At 35.3% G+C, this 15,135-nt stretch overlaps 1 protein-coding gene across 1 annotated transcript in view; it reads left to right on the top strand.

The window, feature by feature from the left end:
* Positions 1-7,061, top strand: part of LOC144453450 (uncharacterized) — a 38,777-nt gene extending 31,716 nt beyond the window's left edge. The window contains exons 4-5 of the mRNA XM_078144752.1: positions 6,003-6,184; positions 6,940-7,061. Coding sequence (XP_078000878.1) covers positions 6,003-6,169 — 167 coding nt within the window. The 3' untranslated portion in view covers positions 6,170-6,184; positions 6,940-7,061. The remainder of the gene's footprint in view (positions 1-6,002; positions 6,185-6,939) is intronic.
* The last annotated feature ends 8,074 nt before the right edge of the window (positions 7,062-15,135 follow it).

Here is a 15,135-nt window from a genome sequence, read left to right as displayed (position 1 = left end):
TCCTTACAAACTCAAGAAATAAGGATGAACATTGACAGTGGTATTACATGTATATTCTCAAAATGTAAAAAAAAAAAAAACCTGCATGCACATGTGTAACTGTTCATGACAATATTAGTCTATGATTTGTACCTTATTTTATCATCTACATATTTTTTTCTTCTTATTTTGATAACTTTTATATTGCAAATAGTGTTGTATAGTTGTTTGTAGCTCAAATTCTTACATTTGTATGCTGTATCACTAGTTTATTTGAGAGCATCATACAAGATGTTGTTAGTGTCTTGTTGTTTGTTATCTTCCTGTATCAACTTAGTTTTACAGTTTTACATGTAGTTCACAAATGAAGCAATGTAGGTTTATGTATGCATCTGGATAGTTTAGATACCACAATGTGATACATGCCAACGAGATCAACAGTAGCACATGTACATATACATTGTAAAATACTTTTTTTTTTTCTGAATTCACGTAAGTTTATTGTTACATGTGTTGCCCATCATATGTTCAATCCTCAACACTTCTGATGAACACAACCGAAAATATTGTTGATATCAGATTACCTAAGATTTTCAGTCATTTTGAATAGCCAATTATGTCATGTGGCACTGTTGAGATCACAATATCCATATATTTTATACGAGATGCTGCCATTGGTGTTTGGGACCATTAGAAGTATGCTGAAAATGTTTCATATATCAAAATCAAGTTCAACAATACACATGACATGTAGTGACATACTAGGGGACTCTCAATTGACTTTGCATGTACATGTACACTGCCACTACTAGTAACAAGTAGCAATGACAATTTACCATATCTTTGCCATTTATCTACTACCTGACTTATCATGAGTGTTAGTGTCTCATTTTTATTTTTTTTCTTATATTACCAATGCTAATGAAAAATATCACAGATTCTGTCAATTTTTTTTAGAGACTGTCAGCTATTTTTGAAAGAGCAGTGAAGTTATGTGACCAAATTATTTATTTTTGGGTCCTCTGTGTCACACTGAGTTGAAAAGTGTATAGTAATACTAGACAAAGAGAAGTCACATTTGACCGAGGGCCTGGGGCCTAGGGCCCTAGTAATATGATACTCCTCCTTTTTGAATTGTGGGATGACATTTCAGATTTACCACATACATTCAGCACTTGATGAATATTAAAGATCATTTTTATGTTATAGATATTGTTTGTTGTTGTATATTTGCATGCTAAGGCACAACCATGTAATAATGAGCAATAGAATGATATGAAAAGTAAAAAAAGTCTTACGTCCACCTTCAAAACATAGAAAAAAATATATCAAGAAAACTATGATTTGTGTATTGAAGACCATTTTGAATATTTAATGATGTCATGAGACAAACATTTGCATATTTTTGGGATCCATGTTGCATTTTGATTCCACAAATATATGGTTATACCAGAAGACACTTGGCTAGTTTGGACTCAAGCACGCTTGTATTGTAATATGATACATGTATTTACATTTTTTGCATCATTCACACAGATATATCATATGTTTACCCTGTACATGATGACTAAAAACAAAGATTTCGTGCCCAAATATTTACATATTATAAAATATTTGCATATAATTCTGCATGCTTATGACATTGAACAACAAAGTGCAATGAAAAATGAAGAATGTTTCAGGTTTCACCAATACGTATTGAAGAATTTGTGAAATATTCAATAACCTGATTGTAATGGCAGCCATTTTGAATATTTAATGAGGTCACATGACCAAAATTTGCGTATTTTTGGGACCACTGTCTTTGGATGTATCCAAAAATACTTGGTTATGTATGGTAAAACATGGTCAGTTTGGACTCAGGCACCCATGTAATATGACTATTTCACTTGTTGAATGGTATGCCGAACATATCAAATTACTGTATGTTTGCCTAGTACATAATGACTAAAACCAAAGATTTTTGGCCCAAATCTTTACATATGATGTCATATTTTCATATTATTCCACAGACTTGCAACATTGAGGGCTAAAATTACAATAAAAAATTTAAAATATTTTACTCTCACTTAAACAAATTGAAAAATTTATATAAAATTCAATAACTTGACTGTAATGGCATCCATTTTGAATATTTAATGAGGTCACATGACCGATATTTGCATATTTTTGGGACCGCTATCTTTTGGTAATTACAAAAATACTTGGTTATGTATGGTCAAATATGGTCAGTTTAGACTCAAATGATCCTGTAATATGGCACTGTCACCCTCAGTTCAAGAGTACCAAGTTACTATATGTTCGCCATATGTTGTATGGGGTGAAAATTAGAGTTTTGCTCCTAAATCTTTACATATGATGTAATATTTCAATATTATTCCACAGCCTTGTAACATTGAGGGATAAAATGCAATAACAAATTGAAAATATTATACTTTTACCCATATAAATTGAAAAATGGGCAGAGAATTCAATAATTTTATTGTAAAGGTGGCCATTTTGAATATATAATGAGGTCACATGACCAATATTTGCATTTTTTGGGATGCTTTTTTTATAACTAGTTCAAAAATATATGGATCATCAGATCATCAATCCTGCAATATGGTACTTCCACTCCTTGAATTGCATGCAAAAATAAAGAGTTACCACATGTTTACCAGGGTGGAAATCAAAATTTCATACATAAATCTTTACATATTATGTATTATTTCTATATCATTCCACAGGCTGGTAACATTTAGGGCTAAAATGCTATAAAAAACTGAGAATTTTGTACTCTCATCAATACAAATTTTAAAAATGTGAAAAATATTTCATAACTTTACTGTTTTGGCGGCCATTTTGAATATATAATGAGGTCACATGACAGAAATTTGCATATTTTTGGAAATTATGATATATGTAGATTCCATAAATATATAGTTTTCTTGGGTCATCCTTGGTCAGTTTTGACACCAGGTGTTATGTAACATGGTACCAACACCTATATCATACCCTCTCAGGGGCTTGGGGTTCAAAGGGTTAAGTCTATCATCATGCATTACATCATTCCTTAGACTTTAACGAAGAGTTTGATTTATGGTGACCCTGATTTTTTCAGATTGTACTTGATCACAAACTTAGAAAATTGTCTGGGTTCTATTGTGTCACGTGACATGTAAGGAACATCGATGTGAAAATTTACTAACTTACTGGCAGTTGTTATGGAAACATGTTTTGTGGATACTAATAATATATGTGTGTAGAAAACATCTTATTGATAATAAAACATAGACACACTCGATCTTAACAACAATACATAGTATTCTAGTCTGTACCAATCAATATTCGTTTCAGTATTTCTTCATCATGTTGCAAAATGTGTTGTAGCATTATTTGTGTTAGTCTCCAGGTATACCATCATATATTTCCGTTATTCAAAGAAAGAGTTCAATGTATATAAGCCGTATTACTTATTTTCAGCTTAAAGCCACCCTGTAAAACTTTAGGTGACTGTTCAGTGTTCCATTGCTGGATTACAGGAAGAAAAAGTGGGATTTAACTCAAAACATGACCGTTGCTATGGTAACAAGCATATTGTTTGGGAATAGTCGTTCATGTATGCAAGTTGACACCCAACACAGACAGACACATTCAACCTAAACACATTAAATTGTTAACATGATACACGAACCCATCACATAATACCTGTATGGTAACAGAATAAATGTTGGTGCAACATGTTACAAGTGTTGTAACTTTCTTTGGATCAGTCTCCGAGTTTGTCATCATATATTTTCTTATCTGTTAGACTGTGACTGACTGTGTGAAAACGAAAAAATAAGTCGAAATAATCAAGACCTAAACAAAAGAGTAAACGAGCTTACAGTCGCAGAGAGAACATCGAACTGCATGATATCCCGAATCGTTGGAAGTCGACGAAAATACTGACGACGTCGCGATCAAGGTTTTGCAGAAAATAAAACCAGGCATAACTGCAAATGACATCAAAGTTACACACAGGATTGGGCGGAAATTCACCATGGAGAGGAACAACTTAGACATAACGGGGCAAAGACAGGTACGGCGACCAAGACCAATCATCATCAAGTTCACCCATAGAAAAGATCGTGACTGTATCATGAAAAATAAGAAGAAAATCTCAAACACAACTATCGATACTATATATACAAACGTGTCAAATGGCCAAATTGATTCGGGTACAATTATGATTAATATCCCAGACTATATTTGCATGTTCTCATTCAATTCAGACACAACAGGCTGCAGATCATGCATATTTTAGGGACTTTTCTGCATTCCATGCGCAGGCATTCAAAACCGATCTGAAAGCTGAAACATAGGTCCAGGTGTTAACTTGTGACGATGTCCAAGCAGCGCTACAAAATTTCATCTCAAATTTTCTTGACATCTGTGAAATCCATGCCCCTTTAAATCGTAGAAAGAAGAGCAAAAAAAAGATAGGATAAGGCATGGATGACTATCGGAATTAAAAAGGCAATTAGGACAAAACAAACTTTTCAAGAAGTTGATCATAAGTAATTTTAATGAAGACTTGCATATCCATTACAGAAAGTACAGGAACATCGTCATAAGTATTCTTAGGAAGGCTAAACAAGAATACTATTCAACACGTCTGTCTTCGAATAGAGGCAATATGAAAGACCTATTGGTAAAACAAAACACAAGCAATTTATCACGCCAAAGCGGACAGTTCGCGAAGAGGGCTAGGTATAAATCAAAATATAAGCACTGGATTCTATGTACATTATTACGATTATTAGTTATTTGCGTTTTCATGATGTTTTAATCGGTTGTCATGGAACTATCCTATCACCGTAGTGTGTTTATCTGTTTTATTATTAATGTAAACAATTGTTGTTAGTTGTTTTCTGACTGTGTAATGAGTTAATTTGAGCAACTACAGTCATCATATTTGTTTGTGATATGCAATTTGATGCTTTTGAAATTGAGTGACTAGACTCGATTAGTTTTCCGAAAACTATGTTCTAGTCTCTAACCCACAACTTGAAATCGTTTTCCTTTTGGATGTTATCATTTATTTGTTTTCTGTATATTTATTTCTTGTGGGGAATAAATCTCAATTCAATTCAATTCAATTCAATTCAAATGATCACATATATTGCAAAGATAACAAAATGGATTAATAGAAAAATGAATAAACATTCAAAAAATGTATGCAAATGTGCCTAGCAACAAGACCACGCCCATAGCAACAGTCAAATGATCACGTATATTGCAAAGATAGCAACATGGTTGGATAGGCAACTGGATAGTCATTCAGCAAATGAACACCTATAGTCAGCATGGACCAGCATGTGGATAAGCATTTTTTAAAAACTGTACAGTTGTGGTGCAACGCCATTGGCGCTATTTTTTGTAACAAGTTCAGCTTGCTACGCCTTGCTTGACTGAAGTTATAGCTCAAGATGATGTCTGCTTGTAGAGTTTTACTCATATACATGCACGCACATCATGTATACACAGGATAAAAATATATTCAAATAATGTAGGTTTCTGTCTCATTTTAGCTGAAAGATTTACTTATAACGGATTTTTAGTGAAGTAAAATGTACATTGTAAGTGATGTTGCATCCCTTTTATTATATTATTGCAAAACAAATGTATATTTTGTTCTCATGAAAATATAATCTGACTCAATCTTGATGTTTACATTTGATGATAAAATTGTCTTGATGCAACTAGTCAAGAGAGCTGTCAAAAGCTTACTCCACTCCATTGTGTCGGAAAAACAAAACAAAATCATATGATATACCTTACCATTCACTGTTTGACAAGTACTAAATAAAGTAAGCTCAGATTACATCGGGTAAATAAAGAATCTAGAAGTATAGAACCAGGTGGATAAACTTAAAGTATTCTACAATGGATAGTTTGCACTTATAAATGTTGCTAAGCAAAATTATTACCGGACCGCTTGCATTTACTTTGACTATTACTGACAATTATTCTATGTTATTCAATTATTCAAATATTAGTTAAAGGCCCAGTAAGGAGTACAAAAATACAAGTTACAAGGAAATTCTGCATAGTACCTTGTACAAGGAGGTTAGTTGCGGATAAAATCTACATAGCTATGAACATGGAAGTCCTGTGCTCCCAGCGTCCATTGTGTATTCAACATGGCGGCAAGTTTGATCAATGAGTGATACTCGCCAAGGTAAGAATTAGTTGATTTCTGCTTCCATAAATCGAAAATACGTAGTCATATAGCGAGCGTTCCCCGAAGAATGGACCAACATGGAAAATTTCATTGATCAATTCCACTGTCTGTGAGAGGAGTTAGCAAAAATATTGCCCTCACTGAGCAACCCCCAAAATGGTGACTCATAACAAAATGTATATAGGTTTGTGTCAAGTTTCCAGTCTAATCTGAGGCTTGTCTTGGCTAGTCTCACATAGAGCCTCAGATTCAGCCTCAAATTGGAAAATCATGACAACCAAATTAAATAGTCAAACAAGCTATAGTACCATTGAGACTGTGGGTAATGGTCTCACATCACACTCACGGAACATAAAATGTAATTTCTACAGACTGTTAAAAAAGGGCTAACATCTTTCTACAAGTCACATATTCATCATTTGACCTACTCTGAAAGTTCTGGTTATTGTTTTCTCCAAATAAAAGTTATAAAGGGTGAGAAATTGTGAAATAGAGCCATTTCCTGTAGTCTAATGCATGCACTATTTCTTGTTTGAGTACTTTCCTATATGACAATGAATTTGAGACTCTGTATGAGACTAATCTCAGATTGGCCTGGAAACTGAAACTGATTTTGATTGTGAGACTAATTTATACTCATCAGCACATGAACAGTGTGTTATAGAATAGTTCAGTTTTCGTATAAAATAGTTCATGCTCTGTTCTTTGATTTCGTTGTTACTTTCCTCAAGTTTTGTCTTCTCTTCTTGCAGTTCTTCTTGGATAACAGTCGGGTTTCCGAATTTCAACTTCATCGTCAGTCGTCTACACAGCTCGGCATGTTGTTTGCTTGTCATGGTTTCAAACTTGGTATTTTGAAGACTTTCATGGTTACAAATCCTCTATTGGACGTGGTATCGTCGTCGGTCTTATTCCTAGACTGGGAAAGTTCTTTTCCCTTGACATCTTAAATAATTTCTCTGTCGGCACTCGCTTGACTCCCACATCAGTAGAATCGTGAAGAAGTTCTTCTCTGGGTAAATAAGTATTTATACGAGGAACCCGCTAGCTTTACATTGGGTAAACTCGCTTAGCAGGCAAGGGGCTAGCCAGTACCAATTGGCCACGTTGAGAAACGGGTCCGGATCTTCATCATATCAAAATTTAAGATCAGCCAGTATTGCAGTAAATAGATAAACTGCATACGAGGCAATGTATGTTGTATAACTGGAATATATATTTTGTTTAGCAAAGCCTCAAGGCCTCACTCCAAAGCCAGAGCCAGGAGAGATAATACATAATTATGAGCGTCACGAAAATAAAACAAAGGACACTAAACTTAAACTCAAGAACGACATCTCCAGACATACGACATTAGTGTACCTACTGTCTTGACACCCATGTGAGCTATTGCAATAAAAGATATTAATTTCTCTAACTAGGTGTTTGGCGACATGTATAAATAGCGTCTGAATCCAAACAATAATTACAAATTCATGAGTGACGTCAGAGAGAGAGAGAGAGAGAGAGAGAGAAATACTGATTCACTTGTATTTATATAAAGTAGTACCTGAGCATCCATTGATGGATGTAGGAGAGTAAAGTGTATATAAGGATAACGCATAGAAATTCAGATACTGGATCATTCGCTAAAAAAGTACTCGGACTAATAGTTACAACAGATATACTGTCTGCACACTGGCTAAACATCTAACAGAACATCGGTGATGAGCATTGTATGGCGAGTCACAAATAACATCAAATTTGTAAGGCAGAGTGAAAACATATGATAGAATATTGACAACCCACAAGGTCTCACTTTGTCATCCGAACGCGGGTTGTATTGTTGTCATTATTTCTTTAAGTTACTATTGTAACACAGTGTATTGTATTTGTGATAAAGATCGATAAAATGTGGTAAGTTTGTGGATTGTTTTGTTTTGTTCAACATGTATTATTATATGATACTGACTGCTTCAATTGACATGACATTTCTCTCTTTTATCCTATTCACATTCAAATTGTGAAGAAAAAAGACAACGCGATTTTCCTTCTTTTCCGGAATCTTTCATTCTTTATTCTTTTTCAATGTTATGGACAGCCATTCCAAGACTGTAAATTTATGTCCACCCTTCGTCATCTGTGGTACATGATGTCGTAGTATTCGTGCTGTCACCAAGGTATTCAATAGACGTTCTCCGTTTAGCTAGGACTGCTTCAAAAGACTTTGTATTTAATTCCTTCGATTCTAGATGTCTTTGTGGTGAAGCAGTGCAAGTGTGGTGTAGTGGTCTACCTGTAAATTGTAAAAAGAATGTTCTACTTCAGCCTTGATATTTGAGATTTAGTGGTTCTGATATTAACAAAGCGAGGAAACTATGAAGGACGTGGGAAAATGTATATTGTAAAGGGAATTCATGCGCATGTGTATTGTGCTGACAAACTCGCGTCGCTGACGAGATTATAGCCCGGTAATACTGTGTCGGAACCAAAATAGATACTTAGATGGAATGATTGATCACATGTGATCTTATGAGTAATATCTGTTTTGCCAACCCACCATGATGTTTATAATTTAAAAGTGCAATGTCGTAAAAACTGTACCATGTTCAAAAAAAGTTCGAAGTTCTTTCAAAAGAAGTTTATGTATGCTAGGATCTTCCTCTTTGGTTTGTCCCATCCTGCTTCTTTCACAGCTACCTAGAACACCCGATGTCGACAGTTGCGGTGGAGTTGGAACGTTTGGAGCCTTGGATAGGAGAGTCATTTGTTGGTTCAGAATGTGTTCCGTCATGTTCGCTTGGTAATCAACAAAGTGTCCAAGTTTTTCGCTTATGGTCTTCATCTCACAGACTATCTGTGGGAGATCTCTCAAATGAGACATAATCTGTGGTAGGGCTGTATAAAGAGAATACATGTATAGCTTTACCAAGTATCCTACTACGTTAGAGGGAGGAGGGGCCTAGGGGGCTATTTATCTTTTAAAAGAAGTGTAGATGATAACATTATGCCAATTGTCAAGAACACAAGACACTGTTGTATATATATATATATATATATATATATATATATATATATATATATATATATATATATATATATATATATATATATATATATATATATATATATATGTACATTGTCTTTATATCAACTTTGAATGAGATCTGTTCAGGCATGTCTGCGTAATGGCTTTGAACATGAGAAATCAGTCCAATCATTTCCGAGAAATGACTCCGGACTCACGCACAAACGAACGGACGGACGGCGCCCAATCTATAAGTCCCCCTTCCCCCTTTGTCCGGTGGGGAATAGTACAAATAAAAGTACGTCTACGTATCAAACTCATGCCACCCAAGGATATATGTATCATTATGTGTGCATTTTCGTTTTGGAAACACATAATTATTACGATAACTTGATCGTAGCGTTGGGTTGGCAGGGACACTGAGAGAAGAGAGAAAAAATAGTTCGGTAGAACAGGGATTATATGGGTTTTTGATCAGCCCTGTTTTATGGGGTGCCGTTTGTCGAAATGTATGTTGTTACTTATGATTGTCATTTCCACATTTCAATTGTCTTGCTGATGGAGCAGGATACGGAAAAAGCCTTTTTCCGTATCCTGGTCCATCAGCAAGACAGCCCAAGCATACACCAATAAAACAAAACGATGCAACCTGTGTTTAACCGAAAAACTAGCTATTATTAAAGCAGACAAAAGCTCCACACTAAACAAAAGAACTGAGTTGATATCCAAATGCCGACACGAGAATAAGTTTTATTTGTCCAACTTCAATAGAGCATCTATCACCTAAACTAAACCCGTTAACTAACGGAACATCAAAGCCCAACATGTAACAACCCGCCAACACTTACTTGTCCGCACCCAATAACTCACACAATAACAACCAACACCTCCACACATACAACACCTACCCACCGACACAGACAATAGTGATGGTATTTCTATTGTCTACACTCTATATATACAGCACACCCAGAGAGTAAGCCTCAGAGTTGTCTGATGATCGCGCCATGCGTGAAACTCCGAGTTACAACCAAGAAAGAGTTCCAGTACTACCAAAACTATTACGCTCTGCCACTGCGGTATAGAGCACTGTCTTAGCAGATTGATACTCACCGAGTTATATATATATATATATATATATATATATATATATATATATATATATATATATATATATATATATATATATATATATATATATATATATATATATATATATATATATACATAAGTGTATATATAGGCAATAGATTTTATCAGTGGTCACTTTGGTGGGCAAAAATAAATTTTCACTTTTACTGGTTTCCATAACCATAGACATCCCTGTAGGGCTTATTTAGATGGTCCACATGAACGATGATTTCATATTTTTTCGTTACCTACTTAATAGTCGCCATCTTGTTAGGGAGCCTTCAGTAATTACGAGGGTGGTGGGCCGGATGGATTGGGGAGGGTCATATTTTAGAAACCCGTCCAGGGGGAGGGTCACATTTTACGTTGACTCATTTAATGAGCTACACGGATTGTACTTGTTATCATCGTGAGAAGATAAAATTCTTGTAAAATTCACTCTGCACTATTTCAAACAAAGTCTACAATTCTGAGAGAAACAACAAACATTCCTTCAAACTAAGGCTCATATTTAGCTACACTGCATGTAGTTACAATTGACTGTTTTCCACATGCCAATCAAGTCCTAATGACATATCGTGCAGCTTGGCTGTTTGGGAATATGTCATGTGACAGAGGACAAGCTGCAAATTGCTAATCGTTTTAAAATGCATATACATTGCCATAAAAGCAAAAAATGTGCCATGATAGCGGTTTCCATGCAAAGATTGACTTGTAGCACATACATGCTGAATACAAGCTTTTGAAGAAAGACAAAGTGGAACTTGTAGAGGCTCTCATTGGGAAAGTCTTGGTCAGCAGACATTAGAGCGATATGGCCAAGGAAACAAATGAAAGCCAAGGGGAAGAAGGAACAGATAGCAATGTTTCCGGCATACTGAAGATGATGAAGAAGATGATGATGATGTTGGTGATGATGATGATGATGTTCAGTACAACAGCCTGCGGGGGGGGGGGGGGGGCAGATCCCGTGTGAGATTTTGGGAAAAAAGAAAGAAAAAAGCAACATTTTGAGTACATAGCGAAAAATTGTTATTTACGTAAAATAGTTAGCACATGCGCGATTGAAATAGATGGTTCACTGAAGTCAAAGGTGACTGTACACTGACTCCTCGCTAATATGTATCTTATATCTCTATTGTACGCTGGCTTAACTTTGAATAAATATGTGTCCAGTTAAAAATGTTAACTTTTTGCAGTGTAACGAATTAAAAACTCTTTGTGCAGGAAAGTACAAAAGAAGTGCGCACATGCACTGTGCATTTTCCGTGAGTAACAATAGTCTTGAAAGTCTCCTTCACTTGCAGATAGCAAGTCGCAATAATGTCAGAGAGTGAAACTCCACAAAAAAGACGGAAAAACTCGTTCAACGTGAGGTCGCCTGCTGCATGCAGTGACTCCGAAGATGCACTCGACCTCATTTACATCTTGTTCCTTATATCAAAACATTTACTGATAAAACGGCAGATCTCTTTTTGGAATATTTGGTGGCCCTGAAAAACTATTAAACTAAGTACGCAGTTTAAGATCCAATTTCAATAATTGTGTTCGACGTTGTCTTTGGTTAAAATGTTGTATGATATAATTATCTCATTGCACTGACACTAGCGTTATTACGCAATTCATTTTGAAGCGACAATAGGGAACTTGCAACCCAGTCTGAGCATGCTCAGACGCAAAGGACTGTGGGATTATCTGTGGTTATCGTAATACCTAATCTGGAGCAACCGATAAAATCAAGCTCCCACAAAGGTCAGAGTGACTATGAATTGATTATCTGTGGTTACAAACAATGTAACAATATTGTTTACAATACTAATTGATTAGCATTTATTATCCCATTTCCCATGATGCAACATTCAACAGGGCGCACTTGCAAGTTCCCTATTTGTTATGGAAAACATTGCCATGAATTTGTAAACAGAGCTGTATCTTCGACATCAAAATCCAAACTTCAATTATTTCCATTATAATGATAATGACAAGAAGAATTCACTGAGTTCACCTTGGGTTCCGACATAATGGAGGGCCATGAAAGTGTAGTAAGTAGGGTAAAGAAAATGATTATTTTGTTACTTATTTGAGAAAGCACCATCCAATTTTTTTTTTATTTAAAAGTTTTTTTTTACTCTGAATGTGACATCTTTTCGGCAACTACTTTGAAAGATACGACATTAGGTCAGGAAAAATGAAAGAGCTGTTCAACCTACCCATATTTTTTGGTGATGGGCAATATATCCTCATGTAGGCTTCGTATTAGTTTCAAAATTAAGGATATTTCTTTATATTTTCTGAATAGTACATGTAACAATATATATTTGAGTCTATTCCAAATTATATAATATCTTATACAGTGGTTTACTTGGCTTTGATGATGCTTACAAGCATGAATTGAGATTAAATTAAGCTGTTGCATATCCAATATGCAATCCGCAAAATATCATTCAGCTTTGCCACAACAAAATACACTTCCAGATAATATGTAATGCATAGCATAATTGTTTCAATTCTGGTATTTTATTACCATATTCAAACATTGTAAGACTTTAAATTATGTCTATGGTTTGATATTTTATGCCTCGAAATGGCCTCATACACTGTCTTATTTTCAACATTTTTCACCTTTGGAGTTGTCTTCTTCCAATCAGTAGCAATCAAGGTGATAATTGTCTTTCTTCCAAAACAAGATTGATGGTCGACCTCCCTGTATATGTTAGAGCTTAAATAGAGACATCTCCATATGCATGTGAAATCCACAACCTGTGTAAAGTAATCTCGTTCGGAGTGTTATTGTAGTTGGCTATCACTGATATTTTAATGCAATATTGTACCAATATAATCTTATATCTCCACTGTAGTGTAGGTGACAGAAGGGGTGGCTGAAATAATGCTTGAGTTTCATTTGGCGGGGCTTAACATTTTCAGAGAAGAGAGAGTGAGAGGAGCTACAACATTTGTTTAACCGTGAATTGTGTACATTTTCTAACTGTAGCTATGCAGACAAATTGCATGAGATAGTATCAAGATGACTGAATAAGTTCTATCTAAACTCGACCTGAAATATTTTGCTATCATTATATATGGTTTGTTTTATCATTGTCAAGCATTGTGAAAAATGAAATCTACGTATCTACTCAATGTGATGGGTTAGGTTGCCCGTTGACCAGCTTTTTTATTTTGTCTGGCCTTACATATGATCCTTAATTGCGTATGCTAAAATAAGATATTATGTAAATTGTATGTACATGTATGTAAATTAGCCACTTTTCTAAATTTTAAATGCATGATTGCACAAGACGCAATTTGGTCAGGCTACGGGCCCTGAAGATGATGATGATGATGATGATGATGATGATGATGATGTCCTCAATGTATTGAATGACGGTGATAGTGACAGTAAGGCAAGTGACAGTGAGAGTAGTGAAAAAAAGCAATGCACAAAGTGCTACTGAGATTTCAGAGTTACTACAGGTTACTCAGGGAGAGTGTTTACCACATGGAACTCACGATATCAATTATAAACAAAGAATAATGAACCAGTAAGTTTAGTGATATTTGTGCATGCCAGAAATATGTGTCGTATAATCAAATTCATTAAAGGGACAGTATCTGTAACTTGATGATCTTTTTTCAATACTTTCGTTCTGTGTGTCAAGTGCAGTTTCTTGTTCTACTCCTTAAGACATGTTGAAATACCCTGTATTTGGCTTGTCAATACAGCCTGTATATGTGTAAAGTGCACTATTATTGTTGGTAATTTTAGTCCAGACTAAAATTCACTTGTCAAAAATGCAGTTTGTACATATACAGGCTGTATTTACAAGCGTTTGCCAAACACATGAGTGTTTCAATGTCCGTTATGGAGTAGAACAAAAACTCATCAAAAGTTACAGCTACTGTCTCTTTAATCTGTCCACATAATTTCCATCCATCTATCAGTGAATTTGATATGGGGAGGGTCAGAGTTTAGAACTTGGGGGTCACATTTTACAGCCCAGACATACCCTAACACCCCCCCCCCCCGTAATTATTGAAGGCTCCCTTAGTGACGCTGTATTCGATATTTCCAAATGCAATCGAGAGTTGGAAACTTCATATTGAGTATCGAGTATCGCATAAAGATATGCATTTGACTCAATCAATCTAACCTTCATTTAAATTTTCCATCTTTAAACACGTGTGGTTAGGACGGACTTTAGCATCAAAAGATTGATTTAATAGGTCAACACGTTTGTAGCATTCTAGCAATTCCTCTCCAGACCTCGAGGCTCGGTTTCCAGGACCGGTAGGACTAGTACTAGATAGCGTTGATGTAATAGGAACCATGATGTCTCTGGCCACATCTGTTCCTATTTTATCGAGTCCAACGTAACTCACATTTGAAGTGTGTTCTGTCGGGAATACAACCAGTGCATGTGACATATTTACAATGTATGATTACGAATTATTGCTCAATTTGAAAATGTTGCACCCCCATCATTGCAATTGTACAACACAATTATACTTTGAAAATGTCTTGAAGATTATGTATTCAATATACGCCTAAGATATTGTCTGTGTATACACATACACTTTCGAAATAACGTCTGTAAACCATACATTCTTCGCATATTCCCATGTACTAAAACATACATACCTGTACATACCTGTACATACCCAATTTTAATTAATAATATTGACTGCAGTCAAGTTAATTGATTGTGTCACTACTGTGTCATGACGTCACACCCTCACGCATCGACCAAACCCGTTAAACCCTAGGACCAAGGCCAATGAGAGCTAAGCGATACGATCGTGTATTTTACAGGCT

The sequence above is a fragment of the Glandiceps talaboti genome, chromosome 2 (genome assembly GCF_964340395.1).
Source record: "Glandiceps talaboti chromosome 2, keGlaTala1.1, whole genome shotgun sequence".
Taxonomy (NCBI): Eukaryota; Metazoa; Hemichordata; class Enteropneusta; family Spengelidae; genus Glandiceps; species Glandiceps talaboti.
The sequence above is the reverse complement of the archived record's forward strand: the minus strand, read 5'-3'. Positions and strand labels throughout refer to the sequence as shown.